General features: G+C 42.4%; 1 protein-coding gene across 2 annotated transcripts in view; it reads left to right on the forward strand.

Moving 5' to 3' along the window:
- Positions 1–10,450: 10,450 nt before the first annotated feature.
- UGGT2 (UDP-glucose glycoprotein glucosyltransferase 2) overlaps positions 10,451–21,499 on the forward strand; it is a 264,459-nt gene continuing 253,410 nt past the window's right edge. The window contains exons 1-2 of one of the 2 annotated variants that reach the window (XM_075532611.1): positions 10,585–10,708; positions 20,453–20,698. In XM_075532611.1, coding sequence (XP_075388726.1) covers positions 20,658–20,698 — 41 coding nt within the window. In that variant the 5' untranslated portion in view covers positions 10,585–10,708; positions 20,453–20,657. Of the gene's footprint in view, positions 10,709–20,452; positions 20,699–21,499 lie in introns of both variants that reach the window. The other variant, XM_075532610.1, reaches the window with a different exon arrangement.

Consider the following 21,499-nt stretch of genomic DNA (forward strand, 5'->3'; position numbering starts at 1 on the left):
TCATCCTCCCTGGATTCCCTGTGCCTCCAGCTCCTATCTGTACCAGTGTACATCCTCTGCTTTATCCAGACTTGCAAGGGAGAATTCGGATCATGATAGTGGGGGGGGGCATTTAGGAACTAGAGGAAAGCTGTATTATTCATCGGTGCTACATCGCACCCTGACTGACTCATCTCCTCCCCTAAACCCTCTGCAAGGGGATCTCCAGTGGCCGACAAATGGGCTTTGGGTCTCCACTCTGCACTTCCCCCTTCATTCACTATGGTAAGATTTTTTTGTTCTGATGATGCCTTATACCTGATCCCTTCGACACCTTGTGATCACACAGGCTGGTATGCTTCTTCTATCTGGGCTTTGTTGTTGCTTCTTAGCTAGATCTCCGTTTGTTTACCTTCAAGCCTTTAAGACCCCAGATACTATACCTTTTGATAGCCAGACACCATCAGCTTCCTTCACCACATTTGGTTATGCACACGTTTGTCCTCAGTGATCGTATCATTGAGGTGAGGTGTGCACCCAATGATATGATTTTTTGTTCTTTGATGCCTGATAACTGATCCCTTTGGAACCACGTGATCACATAAGCTGGTGTATTCTTCCATGTGGGCTTTGTTGCTTCTGAGCTAGATGGCCACTTGTTTATCTTCAAGCCTTTAAGACCCCAGACGCTGTCTCTTTTGATAGCCAGGCACCATCAGCTTTCTTCACCACATTTGCTTATTCACCCGCTCTGTCTTCAGTGGTTGGGTCGGGAGGGTGAGCATCATAGAATGCCAATTTAATAGAAGAAAGTATTCTTGCATTGAGGGAGTACTTGAGTGGAGGCCTAATGTCCTTCCGCCACCTTAATACTAAATCTATAAAAATAGGCACATAGATCTATTTTTGTTTATTTCATGAGTTTTCTGAACTAAATTTAAAATTTATTTCTTTTTTATGTGAGGCCTTTGTCTTGGAAGTCCATATATGGTTAACTTAGCAGCCAGGTGATAATTTGACTAGAATTTCTTAAATCCCTGATTCCAAGTTCATGTGGGTGAAAAAATTTTTAAATCATTTTATTAGGGGTTCATACAATTCTTTCACAATCCATCCATCCATCCATTGTGTCAAGCACATTTGTACATTTGTTGCCATCATCATTTTCAAACAATTTCTTTCTATTTGAGCCCTTGGTATCTGCTCTTCATTTTTTCCTCTCCTTCCCTTACTCTTCCTCCCTCATGAACCCTTGATAATTTATTAAAAAATTTTTTTTCATGTCTTATGATGACTTATGTCTCCCTTCACCTACTTTTCTGTTGTCTGCCCCTCTGGGAGGGAGTTATATGTAGATCATTGTGTTTGGTTCCCCCTTTCTCCTCCTACTTTCCCCTTACCCTCCTGGTATCTCTGCTCTTCTTATTGGTTCTGAGGGGTTTATCTGTCCTGGATTCCCTGTGTTTCTGGGGCTGAAAATATTAAGTTACTAATTTCCAGAGACATCTTTTCTTTTCTGAATTCACATCTGAAGATGAGACTTTGTATATGCCTGCAGTCTCCCTCCTCTATATTAGATCTTTCTCTCTTGCTCTTCCTTTCATTGTTTGCCCAATTAAAAAATTCAAGATTTTTATGCGGTGGGTCATTTGGCTCAAGCCTAGGTTTTAGACCAGCAGGCCATGGGAAACTGAGAACCTGGAAGAAGTGTACGTGGCCTGCTCCCAGCACTCATGACCACAGGGCTTGTCCCGCCATCCCTAGCATGAGGCACTCCTTCACACTCCACAGTATCAGAAAAGCACCGCCAGAATCCATATTCCAGGAAGGACTTTTCTCCGCAGCACATCTACCCTCTACAAATGTTGACATAAAGCTGTCTTCTTGAACAGTGTAGCAACGATGAAACATACACCTTTCCTCTACTTCCCACCCCCGCCAACTATCATGATCCCAATTCTACCTTATAAATGTGGCTAGGCCACAGGGTGTACACTGGTACAGATAGGAACTGGAAACACAGGGAATCCAGGACAGATGATCCCTTCAGGACCAGTGGTGAAAGTGGCAATACTGGAAGGGTCGAGGGAGGATGGGGTAGAAAGGGGAACCGATTACAGGGATCTAATATAACCTCCTCTCTGAGGGACAGACAACAGAAAAGTAGGTGAAGGGAGACATCAGACAGTGTAAGATATGACAAAATAATAATTTATAAATTATCGAGGATTTATGAGGGATGGGAGAGTGTTGAGGGTGGGGAAAAAATAAGGACCTGGTGTCAGGGGCTTAAGTGGGGAGCAAGTGTTTTGAAAATGATGAGAGCAACGAATATACAAATGTGCTTTACACAATTGATGTCTGGGTGGATTGTGAGAGGACAATGAGAAGAGTTGTATGAGCCCCCAATAAAATGATTTATAAATAAATAAAAAGCTGTCTTCTACAGATGCTTGACTCCTTACATACTCAGTTGAGGTATGCTTATCTCTAAGAGTATGTGTTCCCTTTGTCCCTTATCTTCAGGAGCATTTGCATCTCTTGTCTCCTGCATGCTTTGTGCTCCCTTTGAAGCATTCCCCTTGAGGGCATGGATTATTCAAGATTAGTACATTGCCCATTTATTTGACTCGTATGTATAACAAGAGGCTTGCGTGCCCCCAAAGCGATAAAACCCCATTATTGAATGCACTCTGGACTCTTCTGCCTTTTCTCACTTCTCTGGAGAATGAAGTTGAGTCCCCCATGTCCCCTTTTCTGCCTTCTTTGTCTTCTTTAATTACCCACATTTCTCTGCAGGACCTTTAACTATGGGGCCGGACTTCACACCAGGGACCCGCAGATTTCCTCAAGGCAAATGCCTCTAGATTCTTGTCAGCTCAATTGTGCAGAAAAAGATATTGAAAAGGGGCATGTAAGATAGTTGGTGAGCTGGGCTGAGAGCATTTCTTTGAAATCGAGTCCACATGAAAGCCAGAAATGAGAGCCTTAGTTGTGTGCTTTAATGGGTAATCTTGACACAATGTTCTTCTTCCCCCCAAAATATTTCATCTAGAAAATCCTTCTAATCCTCCCAATTTCTTAATTATCTAAGTCCTATACACCCTTCTATGTCTAGGTAATGGATTCCCAAACTTGTCTGATCTCCTGCCCCCTACAGGAAAAATACAAAACACCTAGCACTCTCTTGGCTATTAAAAACGTTAGTTCTATAGTCCATGCAAAACAAAACAAAACTAAAACAAAACAAAACAAAACAAAACAAAAATAAAAACACACTGCCATCGAGCCTATGGCCACTCATAGTGACCTTACAGGACAGGGTAGAACTTCTGTGAGTTTCTGCGACTGCAACTATTTACAGTCGTAGAAAGTCCCATCTTTGTCCCAAGAAGCAGCTGTTGTTTTCCTACGGCCAACCTTGCACACGCACTACACACCTAGCTCCGCACTACATAGCTTATACGCCTGGATAAAGTGCAGGTCTCTGGTTTTGCTGTCCCTCTGGCTTATTCCAGCAACTCCCCAGGGGGCAGTATCACCCTTCATTCTGGTATATTTACTATAAAATAAATGGCAGGCTTTTCGATCTTGTCACACATGCCTTATGCTTTATTGAGGCCCTAGTCGGTGTCACTGTACTACGTTCTCAATACATTGCAATCACCATGTTTCATACCATGCAATGCGGTTGCTCTACAAGAGCTTCTTTTTGTTGCTAATAGCCATTTCAGTACACTTCATATGCTTCTCTAGAGAATGAACAAAATTGTACAATTTTTGGACTAGAAGATAGGAAAGCAGAATATGTGTTTGGTTGTCTTAATCAGTAGGTTTTGATCATATGTTTTGTTGAGCAAATAAAGAACAAGAGCAATGAAATGGCGACTTACCAACCTCTGAGTAAGTGCATAATTATAAAATATTATGTATTTAAGTACAGAGGGATAGTACTATAATGTGAAATTTATATAAGTTCTTATGTCATTATAAATGATTAATTTAAAAATATTCTATTTCACAAACTTAATTCACTATTTGAAAATCACTACAATAAAGTGTGCAGTAAAGCAAAAAGTTCATTAAAAATAGCAGACGTTTGATGTTTATTTTTGAAGCAAGTGGAATGTATTCTAAAAATATTCAAGCTATTGAAAATCAAATGTTATGACAATTTAAAAGAAAAATTTAACATTTGGTTATTATTTGGGTCTAATCCTGCCTAGAGTGTTGAAATATAATAAATTATATGTCTATAAATTCTTTCCAACTGGGATAAGTAAGATACTTTCACATATTTAAGGAAATTCAAATAAAAAGTGAAAGGAGCATTTTTCTTACAGTAAGGAAATTCTGAAAAAACCAGCAGGATAATATTTTTTAAAGTTATTTCAGCTGTGGGACTTTATTCAGGATGAGAAAATTAAAGTTCCATTATATGACATGATAATTTATCAGTAACTTTATCCTCACCTTGCACCACTATTTTCATTAAATGCAAATAGTTTTGCTGTACATAAAAAATTAGGATGATTTATGTTATTAAACACAAGATTCTTCTTATAAAGCACTCATTAATCACTTTTCCCACATGCAGTGAAAACTGCTATCCTCATCAATTTTCATTCTTATCATCCTACATGAATAATTTTGAATTATGTTTTGCTAAAGAAATATTAAAGTATAATTGTTTTCCTGAAGTACATGCAGCTCACAGTCAGCTTGCACCACGGATTATTGATAATTAGAATATTTTATGTTAGAATACTTTTCTGCACCACTGACTTGTGGGACCTTTGCCGAGTGACTCAATCTTTTGATATACTAGTTTTCTGTGTGCACATAGAGTGTATGCGTTCTATTATGTTCTCAACCTTCCTAAGGCCGTGACCCTTTGGTACACTTCCTAATGTTGTGGTGACCTCTCAACCATAAAATTATTTTCATTGCTACTTCATCACTGCAATTTTGTTACTGTTATGAATCAGGCGACCCCTGTGAAAGGGTCGTTCAACCCCCAAAGGTGTCGCGACCCATAGGTTGAGAACCACTGACATAGACTTACATATAGATGATCCCCAAAACACCAAGCTCACTGGCATCGAGTCGATGGTGACCCTATAGGACAGGGTAGACCAGCCCCTGTGAGTTTCCAAGAGTGTAGCACTTTAAAGGAGTAGAAAGACCCGTCTTTCTCCTGGAGGGTGGTTGGTGGTTTCAAACTGCTGACCTTGTGGTTTGCAGGCAGTTTGTAACCACTCTGCCACCAGGCATAAAGAGTATCTGAAGTGCCATTTAGTTTTACCTTTTTGTTTTGTAGCAAATAAACTCAGAGGTTATCATATTTAGAAATGCTTTAAAACAAACAAATTTCTAGGCATATACTATGTAAACTAAAATGTTGAAATTTATGTATTCGAATATAGTCCTGAATTTGAGTAAATGTCTTCAAGGGTAAATGTATCACCTCTTTTATAAATTCAAATATATAGAATTTAAATTAATATGTATTTTAGTGATTCCTTGAACAGTATAGTTTATGTGCCTTTTTTTGGCTTTGATGTTGTCTCTATTGTACTTTGAAAAGTTATACATATGACTGGATTTCTTTTTTTTAAAAACGTTTTATTAGGGGCTCATACAACTCTTATCACAATCCATACGTACATCAATTGTGCAAAGCACATTTGTACATTCATTGCCCTCATCATTTTATGTGCTTTTTATATGACAAATCAATTCTTAAAGAATTGCAACTCATCAGATATGTTAACGTGAAAGACATTCACCATCAGTATTTTATTGCCTTCATTGCACCATGTCCAAAGCTTACCCTACAAGTTAGTGGAAATGGGGAGTTAATTAAAACAAATATTCATGAAGGATTTATGCTACATCACTCTCTCATCCTCTGTGGGTAGAAATGAAGCCTCCTTACTCATCTTTTTTAGCTTTCATAAAGCGAGGATTCCTTAGTATTTACTGAGTCCCAATATCCTGTTTACGACTTGTGCTAGGTACTTTAACCAACAATTAGACACATAGCCAGCCAGCCATAGAGTCAATTACTCTGAGTAGTGACCCTACAGGATGTAATAGAAGTATTCGACAGCACTTTTGAGACTGCATGTCTTTACAGGAACGGAATGGCTGCTGTGGCCGAACCACTGGCCTCTCCACTAGTATCTGATGCCTTCAGAACTAGGGACGCCAAACATTCATATGGCACAGACTTCTCAGAAACAGGAATCCTGGTGGCATCGTGGTTACCCACTGGGCTACTAACCTCCAGGTCAGTAATTCGAAGCCACCAGCTGCTCTGAGTGAGAAAGATTAGACTTTCTATTCCTGCAAAGAGTGACAATCTTGGAAACCCACAGGGACAGATCTACCCTGTCCAATAAGGTCATCTTGAGTTGGAATCAACTCAATGGCAATGAGTGTGTAGAAGAAATCAAGGACCCCTGGTGGCACTGCAAAAGGCTGCTAACCTCAAGGTGAGTGGTTCAGGCCTCCTGGTAGCTCTGGGGAGAAAGATGAGGCTGGTGGCCCCTGTAAAGATGTACAGTTGGCCTCAGCAACCTTATATGGGGATGAGTCAACCGGATGGCAGTGTTTTTATTTGGGGGTGGGGGTGGGGGAAGGAGAGGGGATTAGTGAGGAAGTAGGAAAAGGTTAGTTAGTAGGAGAAAGAAGTACTATATTTGAATTCCTAACGTGAAAATTTAAATGCTACATGAGTTAAATGCGATTTGAGTTAAAACAAAGAGTTTATGACAATTTCAAAGGAGAACTCAGGGAATTAAGACCAGATTTAAGAAGTGAAACTTGTTTGAGTAGTTTCCAGACAAGGTCTTCTAAGGAGAGGTATCCATAGGTTCCCAAAGTTATTCGGCCGACCAAAAACTACTCAGCATCGCCCTAATAATGACCAACTTTTGAACTGTGGTTCATGATCCAGGACAGAGTGTAGGTAGCTGCTTTTGCAGGCCCTCGTCCCTGGATTGTTCCACTGCCCCCAAGGGGGAGGTACCCATATTTTGGGAAACACTGAACAATTTAGGGAAAACGAAAAAGGGAAGTGGCCTGTTTGGATAACTTTCAGAGATGTGCTTTCCCCACGGAAACTGGAATAAGGTCGGGAGACGTGGTGGATTCATGAATTCCCTATTTTCCAGATGCTGCTTCCTTTTATTTATTATAAATTGATTCTCAACAGCAAGTGCTGACTTGGAGTTGGAATCCCAAGACCCCAGACACTGTGCCAAGTTCAATAGAGCAGATTTTTCAATTTGATGAATCATAGGAACGAGCCTTGGTAGCATACATTGAGTGTTGGGCTGCTACCTGCAAGGTTGGCAGTTCAAACCCGCCAGCCACTCTGTGGGAAATGGGGGGAGTTTGCCTGCTCCCATAAACATGTAGTCACAGAGATCCTAACCAGCAGTTCTACTCTGTCTATAGGGTAAGTATGAGTCAGTGGCAGTGAATTTGCTTTAATGTTGTATTACAGACTTGGAGCCCCTGGATGATGCCAACAATTAATGTGCTTGATTCTTTTTATTTTAAAAATAATTTTATTGGGGGCTCGTACAACTCTCATCACAATCCATACTTACATCCATACTTACATCCACCATCCATCCATCCACCCATTGTGTCAAGCACATTTGTACATTTGTTGTCATCATCAGTCTCAAAACATTTTCTTTCTACTTAAGCCCTTGGTATCAGCTCCTCAGTTATTCCCTTCCCTCCTCTACCCTCCCTCCCTCCTGAACCCTTGATAATTTATAAATTATCATTTTTCATGTGCTACACTGTCCGTTGTCTCCCTTCACCCACTTTTCTGTTGTCCATCCCCAGGAAGGAGGTTATACGTAGATCCTTGTGATCAGTTCCCCTTTTCTACCCCACCTTCCCCTTACTCTCCTAGTATCGCTACTTTCATTATTGGTCCTAAGGGGTTTATCTGTCCTGGATTCTCTGTGTTTCCAGCTCTTATATGTATCAATGTACATCCTCTGGTCTAGCTGGATTTGTAAGGTAGAATTGGGATTATGATCGTGGAGGGAAGAAAGCATTAAAGAACTCCAGGAAAGTCGTATGTTTTATTGGTGCTATATCGCTCCCTGACTGGCTCATCTCCTCCCTAAGACCCTTCTGTAAGGGGGTATCCAGTTGCCTACAGATGGACTCTGGATCTCCACTCCACACTCCCTCTAATTCACAATGATATGAGTTTTTGTTCTTTGATGCCTGATACCTGATCCTATTTATACCTCATGATCACACATGGTGTGCTTCTTCCATGTAGGCTTTGGTGCTTCTCAGGTAGATGGCCACTTGTATGTCATCAGCTTTCCTCACCACATTTGCTTATGCACACGCTTTGTCTTCAGCGATAGTGTCAGGAAGGTGAGCATCATGGAATGGCAGTTTGACAGAACAAAGAGTTCTTGCATTGAGGGAGTATTTAAGTAGAGACCCAATGTCCATCTGCTACCTTAACACTAAACCTATAAATATATGCACATATATCTATTTCCCCATCATCATATATATTTGCATATGCACATGCCTGTATTTAGACCTCTCTAAATGTCCTTTGCCTCCTAGTTCTTTCCTCTATTTCCTTTTACTTTCTTTTTGTCCCACTATCATGTCCAGCCTTCATTTGGGTTTCAGGAATTCCTCTCAGTTACATTGTCTTTGATCCCGCCCTACCAGACCTCCTACACCCTCCTGGCCATCAATTTTAGATCAATTGTTGTTCCCTTGTCTCTGGGTTTGTTAACACCCACTTCCTTTCCCCCACCTTCCCCTCTCCCATGTCCCCTTGGAAACCATTGTTCCCATTGTTTTCTCCTACAGCTTGTTTATCCTGCCTATCTAATCTAGATAGACCTGCAATGTGCTTGATTCTAATGAAAAAAATTGGAGGATCGAGTCCACCTGGGAGTGCCTCGAAGGAGCTCTGGTAGGTGTAGTGGTTATGGGTTGGGCTACGAGTTGCATGGTCGACAGTTAAAAACAACCAGCAGATGGGCACGAGGGAGACTGGGCTTTTTACACTCACAAACCATCTCAGAAACCCACAGGGGAATGGTATGACTGGCATTGTTTTGATGGCAGTGAGAGAGGTGCCTTGAAAGTAATGTCTGGCAATCTGTCCAAAATCAAGCCATTGAAAAGCCGCTTAGAGCACAGTTTTAGAGTTACTGTAACTTGGGAATCAATCAACTACTGGAATTTAAAAAGCAAAACAAAAACCCAGAGATACCGTGTCAGAAACTTGAGGGTGGGACGCAGCACTCTGTTTCTACAAGCCTTGGTGTGTAGCAGTTATGAGTTGGGCTGCAATCTACAACGTCAGCGGTTCGTAAACCACGACCGCTCCTCTAGAGAAAGACGAGGTTACCCTTGCGAACAGTTTCAAACTCACAGGGGGAAGTTCTACCTTTCTTTTTATTTTTTTTAAGGGTCACTGAGTTAGCATAGACTTGATGGCAGTGAGTTTGGTTTTCCAAGGTGATTATCATGCTTCCTAAAAATTTTTTAAATCAATGGTTTTCAGCGTTGCACACAGCAATTATTTGTGGGCATTTAAAAATAATACTGATGCCTGGATCTCACTCCTAACGATGCTAATGGATTGGCATGCGGTGCAGGGTTGGATTCTGACTCACAGCAACTACATATAGGGTTTCCGCGGATGTGAATCTTTATGGGTAGCTGTCCAATGCGGACGCCACAGCATGACTGTGCCGAAACCAACCAGCCTCACGCCATTGCCTCAGAGTGACCCTATAGGGCAGAGTAGAACTGTCCCTGTGGATTTCTGAGACTGGCACCTTACAGGAGCAGAAAGCCACCTTTCTCCTGCAGGCTGGTGGCTTCAAAATGCCAATATAGTGAGCAGCAGCCCCACTATGTATGTAACCCACTACGCAACCATCCAGGCGTCCTCAAACTACGGCCCGCGTGGCCCACCAAGGACATATATCCGGCCAGCCGGGTGTTTTTGCCCCGTTTTTTTTTTTTTTACTTCAAAATCAGATATGTGCAGTGTGCATAGGAATTTGCTCATAGTTTTGTTTTTCTTTATATAGTCTGGCCCGCCAACAGGTCTGAGGGACAGTGAATTGGCCCCCTGTTTAAAAAGTTTGAGGCCCCCTGGTAGACAAATAGGGAAAAAGGAAATGGGGAGTGATCATGGGCGACGTTGTTCCAGGCTTCCAGCTTTGGGCATCTTCAGTGGCCTTCTATCGCTGCCACAGAGCCAATGCTGGCCACAGGAAGCCCCTGTGGCCCAATACTGGTACACGGGGCATGGGGAGGGGAGGGTCCGGGGGCGGGGCCGGGAGGGTCCGGGGGCGGGGCGAAGCGGGCGGGGCGGGGCACGCATGCGCCGGGCCGCCCGCGGGCGCCACGCTCCTGGTAACGGTCTGGAGCTCCCTCCACCGGAAGTGGGCGGCCCCGCGGCGGGAGTGGGCCGGCGGGAGCGTGGCGTCTGCGGGCGGGCTCGGGGCGCCGGGCTACGAGGGGCTCGCCCTGTCTCTGTCCGCGCGATGGCGACTTCGAAGGCTCCGTCCGTAGTGCGGCTGCTCCTGGGGTCCGCGCCACTGTGGCTGGCGCTTCTGGGCGCCGGCACGGCCACCGCGTCGAAGGTGGTGACGGCCCATCTGGCCGCTAAGTGGCCCCAGACCCCGATGCTGCTGGAGGCGAGGTGGGTGCGGGCCCGGCGCGGACGTGGACTCTCCTGGGTCCCGGCTGCTCCCCAACCTCGTCCTGCTTAAGACGGTGGAGGGGGTGGTGGAGAGTCGTGGGATGGGGGTCAAGGGGTGGGGGATGCAGGGGGGTGAGGTGGAGTGGGGAGGTGCTCGGCGCCCCTCATTAGTCAGCTCTCACCCCTCTTTAGCCAGCACTCAGCAGCAACTAACTGCCCCGCTTTCCCAGCCGCCCTCTCCGGGGACCCCTCCAGCATCACCTCCAGTCCGCTTCTGCGCTTCTCTGACCCTCCGCTGCTGTCGCTCTGTACTGAGCCCGGCAACACTGGCTTGCCACGGTTCCTGAAAGCTCCCTGCCCCTAGTGTGATTCCGTTCGTTTTACTACTTTAAGAACCAAAATGTCCATGATGACGGCAATGAATGGACAAATGTGCTTTACCCAGTGATGGATATATGGATTGTGATAAGAGTTGTATGAGCCCCTAATAAAATGATTTAAAAAAGAAAATTTCCAAAAGGGGAGGAGTGTAACTTTTAACAAACACACGCCTTTCAGTTGATGCTTTTGACAGTCCTGTTGGGGAAGAAATTAACACTGGAAGTAACGTGGCGATTTTGGCCTGTGAGTCGGAAGTCCAGCCTGCCAGTTGAGGTCTCAGTTTATCCCAGTTTCTGGCCCGCGAAGCTCACTAAGGGGCTCCTTGGGCAACCTCTAAAGTTCCATTGCTCTGGACACACAGAGACAGGCGGCTCTCCATGGAGGACACCTAGTTTCCTAGGACAACATTCTCTCACTTTCTAGGCTTGCAACAGCATCCCCACTAACATTAAAAAAAAAAAAAATCATCTCATTGGGGGCTCATACAACTCTTCTCGCAATCCATACAGACATCAATTATAGAAAGCACATTTGTACATTCGTTACCCTCATCATTCTCAAAATATTTGCTCTCCACTTAAGCCCCTGGCATCAACTGCTCATTACCTCTCTCCCTTCCTGTTTCCCCCTCCTTCATGAACCCTTGATAATTTATAAATTATTATTTTGTTATATCTTACACTGTCCGACATCTCTCTTCACCCACTTTTCTGTTATCTGTCCACCAGGAAGTTATATGTAGATCCCTGTAATCCGTTCCCCCTTTCTACCCATTCACACATTTTAATTAATTTAATGTATTTATTTTCAACCCCTCCCCACCCCCATATCTCTTCCAGTGGACTTAGATCATGAGATATTATGTACTCTGCAGAAACAGAACTTGTAGCGCTTGAATTCTGCCCATTAGTATTCCAGTCGTTAAAATGAGTTAGAAAATGCTACGCTAGCCATAATAAGGTTTTAACTCCAGCTACTTTTGTAAATTCACCGAAGCAGCAGCTTATGAACCTAAAAGGAGACCATCTCTGGGGCTACATTGCATATAGTAAATGACTCCAAAACAAACAAGCACTGCCATCAGTAGATTCAGACTCTTTAAGACCAGTAAAACTGCCCCTGTGTGTTTCTGAGACTGCAGTGGGAGTAGAAAGTCTCAGCTTTCTCCCTCGGAGCTGCTGGTGGTTTTAAACTGCTCACCTTGTGGTCAGCAGTCCAATGTGTATGTTTAAAAAATGATTCGAGGTAAAATGTGCCCTATTCTTAAGCTTACTCTGCCCTCACATCCTCCCAGGGTTTGTATGGGCCTGATTTCATGCTCCACTACCTGCCTCAAGGTGAGTCTGACTCATAGCACCCTGGGACAGAGTGGAATTGCCCCTGTGGCTTTTCAAGGCTATGGGAGGTCCAGAAAGCTTCGTCTTTCTCCTGTGGAGCGACTCGTGATTTCAAACTGCCGAGTTTATAATCCACTGCACCACCAGGGCTCCTTGAATCTATGCTTAGTCCCAGATTAGTCTCACTTTCTTCCAGCCTTGCTCTGATGGTTACAGAACTGGTTTCTGCTTGCTTCAGGAGTCTTAGAACTGGGCTCCCTAGGATGGCCCTTGAAGTCAGTCCTCCATTATGCAGCCCTATTTTAATTCATCAACCTCTTCACTTGCAGTAAAGGAGTCGGTTAGCAGTGAACTGTCAACTTCAGGGTGGTGGTGCGAACTCCGCCCCCAAGCTGCTCATTAGGCGAAAGATGAGGCCACCTTCTCTCATTAAGATTTACAGCCTCCTCAGAAACCCTAATAAAACCCTATATAATGACACTCTGAGTCAGCACCAACTTGACGGCTGTGGGTTTGATTGGGGTTCCCTTCTACAGTTGGTGGTTCAAACTTGTCAGGGATGTGTCAGTTTGCTTCCACAGCCCCAGAAACACTGTGGGGCAGTTCTGTTCTACCCTAAAGGATTGCCAGGAGATGGGGGGTGTCACATCTGACCTCTGCTGGCTTCAGTATGGAGGAGAGAATCCAAGCTACACCTGCCCACAAGGCAGAGGCTAGATGCGCTCTCACCTTGTATCTGTTCTGACCCCAACTCTCCCACCACTCAGCTGGCTTTGATAATCAGTTGTAATGGCCACACGGAACCTGCTGACAGTACTCAGCAATTAGCTTTATTCGGGAAGTTAACAGGAGGCCACAGCCAGGACCAGAAAACATGAAAGAAACAATGGCTGGTTTTCAGCAATGCTGCTGCTTAACCAGCAGCCACTTGTCTCTCTGATCCTTACTCCCTTGGTCACAAAGTCCCTTTGGTCTCTGACTCTGGGCCAAGAAGCCTGCATCCCATTTTACCACATAATCTCAGGGTCTCGGGCACTTGGCTGTACCTCAGCACCGCTCCCTTGTTCTGTTTCATGGTCTTGCTGCTACAGGGATATTGCACATGCTCCACTGGTAGCTGGTCTTTCTTTAGAGGTTGTTCCTGCTTCTGAGCTGGGGCTCTTCTCAGAGGAATGACACAATCGATCCAAACCCTGAGCGAGAGTCTTCTTGTGCTAGTTACATAATCTCATTGACTTGAGGGTATCAAGAGGGAAGGGGTGGAGTCTAGCCTGTCAATCAGGTCACAGTGTGATGACACCTACTTGTGGGCATGGCCTTTCCATGAGGATTCTGGGACCTTCCTTTCCTTCCCTGGAGGCAGCACACACACTCTCTCTGTTTCACCTTCCTGTTGAGAAGACACTGAAGGCAGCCAGAGCCCTGGAGATGGATCCACCACCATCGGATCCACAAGACTTTTTATCCACCGGCCTGTGATCTTCCTGCATTCGGCATCATTGCATGTGCTGCATGAATCTAAAGCGGAATTTATGGACTGGTATCCAACATGAGCTTATAATGGACTTACGCATTTGATCTGCACTGGGCTGGGATATTTTCTCAAAATACAATTGTTCTTTGATATAAAGCTCTCATATATATGGCTGTCCCTGGGTTGGTTTCTCTAGTTAACCCAGTCTAACACACTGTGCACCTTATTTTCATGATCCCAACCTCTGGTGGGAGTTGCAGAGAAATGGATAGAAGAACCCTAAGTACGTAATTGATTTTACTTCACTACAGTTGCTATGAAATGGAATCAACTTGGAAACAACTCTTTTACTTTCTTTTTTGTCTCACTTATATTGGCTTAATGGGGGTTACGTAAAAAGATGTTTTTACACCCTAAATTGCAGAATTTGTGAATGTGCACTTAATTGGGAAAAGGCCCTTGTAGTACACAAGAATCAGTGCTCATGCAATGTTGATGCGCCGGAAGAGACTTTTATAAGTCAGTGTTCTAGCCACTATCCTATTTACCTTTATTGTGTACTTATGAATGTAGCATTTATTTGGATTATTCGGTGTTTTTCTGTTATGAACCAATCTACGTTTTTAGCAGATGACAAACTAAAATCTTTCTTACTGTACATTGTACCTATTAGTCTGTGATCTGTGCTGCAGTGAATCCCACATTTTTCTATGTGACATTACAGCATGCTAACAGCTGGAGTTTCTTCAGCCATTGCTCATTTCCCCATCAGACTTTATTATTCTGCTCACTTTCAGTTTGGTCATGTTCCTTTTAAGCAGACGTCCTCAAACTACAGCCTGTGGCCACATGCGGCCTGCCGAGGACATTTATCCGGCTCGCTGGTGTTTTTGCCCTCTTTATTTTTTTACTTCAAAATAAGATATGTGCAGTGTGCATAGGAATTTTTTCATAGTTTTTTTTTCAACTGTACTCCGGCCCTCCAGTTGGTCTGAGGGACAGTAAACTGACCCCTGTTTAAAAAGTTTGAGGACCTCTGCTCTTAAATAACAAAATTTAGGGAAATCTATGATATTGAGGGGAATAAGTGTGGAAGAGGAAAATTTGACCATCAATGGGCAGATAGAAGGAGCTTGGGAAACAGGAGTTTAAGAAATGTAATAGCTCTTTGAAAAAAAATTTGATAAAAAAGTTTAAATTCATGGGAATTTTTGTGTGTGGCGCTGTTGGGTAAGTATTAGCTATTAGCCACAAAGTACGTGGTTCAAACCTGCCAGCCACTCTGGGAGAAAGATGAAACTGTCTGCTCACATGAGTCAGTCAGGGTGCGATGTAGCACCAATGAAGAACACAGCTTTCCCCCAGATCCTGGATGCTTCCTCCCCCAACTACCATGATCCGAATTCTACCTTGCAAGACTGGATAGAGCAGAGGTTGTACACTGGTGCATATGGGAGCTGGAGGCACAGGGAATCCAGGGTAGGTGATACCTTCAGGACCAGGGGTGTAAGGGGCGATACTGGGAGAGTAGAGGGTGAGGGGTTTGGAAAAGGGGAACTGATTACAAGGATCTACATGTGACCTCCAACCTGGGGGATGGACAACAGAGAAGGGGGTGAAGGGAGACGCCGGATAGGGCAAGATATGACAAAATAATAATCTATAAATTATCAAGGGCTCATGAGGGAGGGGGGAGCGGGGAGGGTGGGGAAAAAAAAGGACCCGATGCAAAGGGCTTAAGTGGAGAGCAAATGCTTTGAAAATGATTAGCACAAAGAATGTACAGATGTGCTTTATACAATTGATGTATGTATATGTATGGATTGTGATAAGAGTTGTATGAGCCCCTAATAAAATGTTAAAAAAAAAAAAAAGACAGTCTTGGAAGCCCTCAATAGGATTTCTGTGAGTTAGAATCACCTCCATGAGTCGAAATCGACAATGAATTGGTGTCAACTCAATGCTGTGAGGTATATTTATACCTCAACGTAAGACAAATGCACAACTGGACCAATAAACAGACACAGTGAACAGAATAATGTAGAGGATTTTCACTTACTTGTATCCACAACCAGTGGAGATGCAGTAAAGAAACCATACCACTTACTGCATTTGGGCAACCTACTGCAGAATACATTCTTGAAATGTTACGAAGCAAAGATGTAATTTTGGAGACTTTAAGGGGTGCTTAACTCAATCCATGGTCTTTTCAGTGTTCAGGAGAAAGCTAAACAATAAGACCACAAAAAGACTGATAGCTTTGTATTAAGAATATCAAATATACTATGGCTTATCCATAAAACGAATCAGTGTCTTGAAAGAATGTTCTTAGAAATGAGAATAACAAAACTTCATTTCACACCGTGGACATGTTATCAGAAGGGACAAGGTCCAAGAGGAAGGCATCAGGCTTCATAGAGTGTCCAAGAAAAGAGGATGAAGCTTAGTGAGACGGATTGAGACAGCTGTAACAAAAGGCTCAGACAGCAACAAGCGTGAGGCTGACGTAGGATTGGATGGGGTTTCTGTTGGCACATAGCGTAGTTATGTGTTGGAACTGACTTAACAGTACCTAACAACAACATACTATGTAGTCTATGTTGGAGATAAGAATTAGGAAGGGCTTCAAGAGTCATGGAAAAATAGAATTAAAAGATAATGGACGATTCCCATGAACTCTTTAAAAAATTGTTTATATCTTTATTAAAAATTTTAGAAAATGGTGGATAAAACATTTCAAAATTGCTATATATTAATGAAGTAGTAAAATGAAATTTAATATCAGAAAATTGAATGGAAATTAAGGAATGTAGTACACTATTTAAGAGGTATATAACTTTTTTTATAATTCCTTAGGTTTCTCTACACTGTGGGTCTCATATTCACAGTGAAATTTGAGGATTTACTCTATTTACCTGTCTCCATATTCCTTACATTCATAAGTCCTCCCTCCATTCTTATATGTTTAAGGATATGTGAGGAGTAGCTAAATTACTTCCCACATTCCTTAAAGTTTTCACTGTGAATTCTCATGTTGTTTGAGGTTCGTTAACTGAGTCAAAGTTCTCTAACTTTCCTAACATTCATAAGGTGTCTGTCAACTGTGAAGTTTCGGATGTTGCATGAGGTGAGAGGATCGAGTAAAAGGCCTCTCACATTCCTTACATTCATTAGGCCTCTCCACTGTGAAGTCTCATGTTCACTGAGGCTAGTAGGTACAGTAAAAGTTTTCTTACATCTATAAGACCTCTCTCCACTGTGAATTTCCCTTTGTCCACTGAGGCTAGCAGAATGAGTGAAAGCTTTCTTACATTCATTACATTCATAAGGCCTCTCTCCGTTCTGAGTTCTCAAATAGTGATTGAAGGTAGCAGAGTGCTTAGAAGCCTTCTTAGATTTGTTTCATTCATAGACCTTTCTCCACTGTGAATTCTCATATGCTGCAGGAGATGTAAGGATCAAGTAAAAGGTCTCTCACATTTCGTAACATTCATAAGGCCTCCATGTGACGTCTCATAAGTTGACTGAGGTTAGCGGAATGTGTAAAAGCTTTCTTACATTCATAAGGCCTCTGCACTGTGAGCCAGTCATATGTCTAGCGAGAGTTGAAGGTCTAATAAAAGCTTTACTACATTCCATACATTCACAAGGCTTCTCTCTGCGGTGCATTTTCCACAGTGCTTACCTTCATAAGACTGCTCCACTGGACATTGCGATCTCATCTGCGAGTGGTGAAGGATCTACACAGCTTTTACCACGTTCTTTATAGCCACAGCATTTCTTTCCTGTTAGAACTTCTACTGGACTACACATGTTGTTTTTCCACATTTCCTAATTTGGGCAGAATGGAATTGAGTGTGAAATCCCTTATTATACTCTAGTGAAGAAAGATCCTTGGATGATTTTCTGTGCTGAAGACAGTCCATGGGATGGATATATGTATACTGGTCTTTTTAAATGCAAGAAGAATCGAAATTTGACTGGAGATCTCATCAATAGTATTTTCCTTATATCTGCCCCTAGATGTCACTGCAAATACCTTTTAACCAACATGATTGCTGGAGACAAAATGGGTGCACAGTAAATGTGAAGAAAGCTGATGGTGCCTGGCCATCAAAAGATTCAGCATCTGTGGTCTTAAAGGCTCAAAGACAAACAAGCGGCCATCTAGCTGAGAAGCTGCAAAGTCCATGTGGAAGAAGCACACCAGCCTGTGTGATCACGAGGTGTCAATGGGATCAAGCATCAAAGACTTCAAAAGTGGATTCTAGTTGTTATCCTGCTTTATGCAGCCATGAAATTTACAGATACTTTGTAATATGGAGGCATTTGTATCCCGTTTCAAGAATCTTACCATTAACTCTTCAGTGGGTAGGTTTTCTACTGTAGCTAGGTTTGTGAAGGTCTCCACCATCACATCTCTATAGAGTTGCTTCTGAGAAACATCCACCAGTGCCCATTCTTCTGTGGTAAAGTCTACAGGCACATCTGCAACAGTCACCGAGGCCTTTGAGCAGAAGCGGTACAGGGAGTCTGGAGAAGGCACCACTGTTTGGAAAGGAAATAATGGAAGGGGATTAGGAGAAAATGATGAATCTGGGAACCCTGAAACCCAAAACCCCATCCTGAGATCCCCTTTCTCCAACCTTACATGAACTTTTTAAAGCCTCCTAATATGTATGTGCATATGTGTGTCTTTTTTCAGTTTAGTGTAAAAAATGAGTGCCTAGAGTATTGCGAGCACGACTCTTAAGATGGGTACTTGAAGGAATCAAAGATAAGTGTGTTTTATCCTCTCCCCAAAGAAATGTACAATCTAGTAATAGTGGCAAAAAAGGCAGTTGCTATGGAGTCACTTCTGACTTATGGTAGCCTCATGTGTTTCAGAGTGTAACTGTGTGCCGTAATGTCCAGTGCTGTGATTTTTCAGAAGTAGATTGCCAGTCCTTTCATCTGAGGCACCTTTGGGTGGATTAGAATCTCTAACCCTTTGGCTCGTTCTATCCAGGAACTCCTGTAATATTTGTTGGGGATGATTATAGGCTAATGAGGCTGAATGTTGTCCGCCCAAAGTAGGAGACTTCAAAAAGTTTATGGTGAATGTTATTAAAAGATAATAGAACTTTTCTAGAAACTTTGAAACTACCATATCTGATGCATCTAATGTATGCTTATTCCATTTGTGTTGATATGGTTGAGAACATTTTTGGAATTCCACTTATAACTGCTGTCATAATTTAAGAAATTAAAAAAAATTGTTAATAGAAATATTTCTCCAATAAAAAAAAGAAAAGAAATGTTTCTCCTTTTGGAGTAAATTGTGTTAAGAAACACTGATATGGAGCCAAATTGAACAAATGTAACATATGTTTTTGGAAGGTAAAAAATGAGTTTAGATGATCTCTCTAAGGTCTTTCCTCCTCTGAGATTAATGAATTACTGTCAGATTTTCTCTGAATGCAATTATATAATAGTTGAAAAACTGCCCAGACTAGTAGTATAAGTTTAAGAAACTAATAGTAAAAGTTTAAGCATATTCTTTCTTAAGGCAATCATTTTGAATGGTCTTAGGTGTGGAAATTCTAGTACTTAGACTTATGACTATGTAAATAAGTTTGGCTGTTTGGTGGCATAGTGGTTATATGTTGGGATGTGATACTCAAGGTCAGTAGTTCAAAACCACCAGCTGTTCCTAGGGAGAAAGAAGAAGCTTTCTACTCCCATTACAGTCTCTGAAACTCAAAGGGGCAATTGTAACCTGTCGTCTAGGGTCTCTGAGTTAGCATTGGCTGATGGCAGTGAGTTTGTTTTGTTTTGGTTTAGTCCAGTGGTTCTCAATCTGTGGGTCGCGACCCCTTTGGGGGTGGAATGACCCTTTCACACGGGTCACCTGATTCATAACCGTAGCAAAATATAGTTATGAAGTAACAATGAAAATAATTTTATGGGGGGTGGTCACCACAACATGAGGAACAGTATTAAAGGGTCATGGCATTAGGAAGGTTGAAAACCACTGGTTTAGTCATTTGAGTTTTAAATGTTGCTCCCCACCTTTCGTGCTTTGTAATATCCCTGTACTTGGCAGAGTTCTTGGTTACTGCAAGCGGTTAATGTGCTCAGCTGCTAACCCAGAGATTGGGTGGATATTAGAGTCCACCCAGGGGTACCCCTGGGAAAGCCTGGCCATCGATTTCAGAAAATCAGCAATGGAAAACCCTTTGGAGGATCTATTCTGACCCATATAGTGTGGCTAAGAGTCAGAATGGACTCAGAGGCAACTGGTAAAATTTCTAGGTCACATTCTGTAAACGTTTTCCAGAATTTCTTCGACAGTCTACAATTTTTACCTTCTTTTCCCGCTTCTACTATTGGATTGAACACCTTAGTAGTAGCAAGAGTTTTTGTGGGTTTTTTTAGTGTTTCTTTTTGTATAAATAGGATCCCTGGTGGGGTATAGAATAATGTATTGGACTGTTAATCACAAGGTTAGCAGCTTGAGCCCACCAGTTGCTCTGTGGAAGAAAATGAGATGTTCTGCTCTCATATTTACAGCCTTGGAAATCCAAAGGTGTAGTAGCAATTCCTATGCTTGTCAGAAGACTAGAAGCTCAAGACTTTGTCTCATTGATGAAGAAGAATTAATCACACCCTTGAATCACTGTGCTAGTGAAGAATATTAAGGATATGACGGGCTGCCAGAAGAACAAGCACATCTGCCTTGGAAGACGCACAGCCGGAATCCTCCTTAGAAGCCAGGATGTCAAAGCATGATCTCACGGACTTTGGACATGTTATCAGGTGGGACCAGTGTCAGGAATACATCATGCTTGGTGAAGTAGAGCCAGTGAAAGTGAGGAAGACCCTCGTTGAAGTAGAGTGACCCAGTGACTGCAACAGTGGGCCCAGATGTGGCAATAATTTTGAGGATGGCACGGGACCCGGCAGCATTTTGTTCTATTGCACATAGCTAGTATCAGTATCACGTAGAGCTGATTTGAAGACATCTAACAGTGTCATCAACCACATGCAACAGGTTTGAGTTTTTTGGCAGAAGTTAGTTTAACTTGTTAACTTTACTTACAGCATTCTATACAGGACTAAATAACCTTTTTCTAGTCTATTATTTTTTAAAGATTTCAAATGATCAGAGCCCTGTGTAATATCCTAATTTCCTGTTTTCTAAAAAATTAGGATCTCTAATCCTTCAAATAACAAAATCTATGCAAATGACCAAGGAAAACCTAGTTGATGTGACTTAAAATGTGTATAAAACCAATTTTGCTTTGTGAAAGGAGTATTTTTTTACATTTACCTTAATATAGCATTCTCAACAACAACAATGAGTATGAGAAGGAAATGTTTGGAACTTGATTGTGGTGATGATTGCACAAATCTTAATACGATTGAATGATAAAATTGTATGATGTGTGAAGTATCTGTCAGTAAAGTATATGCCAATGACCATTAAAACTAAAGTATATACCAATAGCTACTTTAAAAATAGCATTCTCTATTAGCATCAAATTATGCTTCTCAGAGGTATTTTATGTAGTGAAATAAATAAATGCCCTATTTTTTAGTTTTTGTTGATAGTGAGAA

Source organism: Tenrec ecaudatus, chromosome 15, assembly GCF_050624435.1.
Source record: "Tenrec ecaudatus isolate mTenEca1 chromosome 15, mTenEca1.hap1, whole genome shotgun sequence".
NCBI classification, from domain to species: domain Eukaryota; kingdom Metazoa; phylum Chordata; class Mammalia; order Afrosoricida; family Tenrecidae; genus Tenrec; species Tenrec ecaudatus.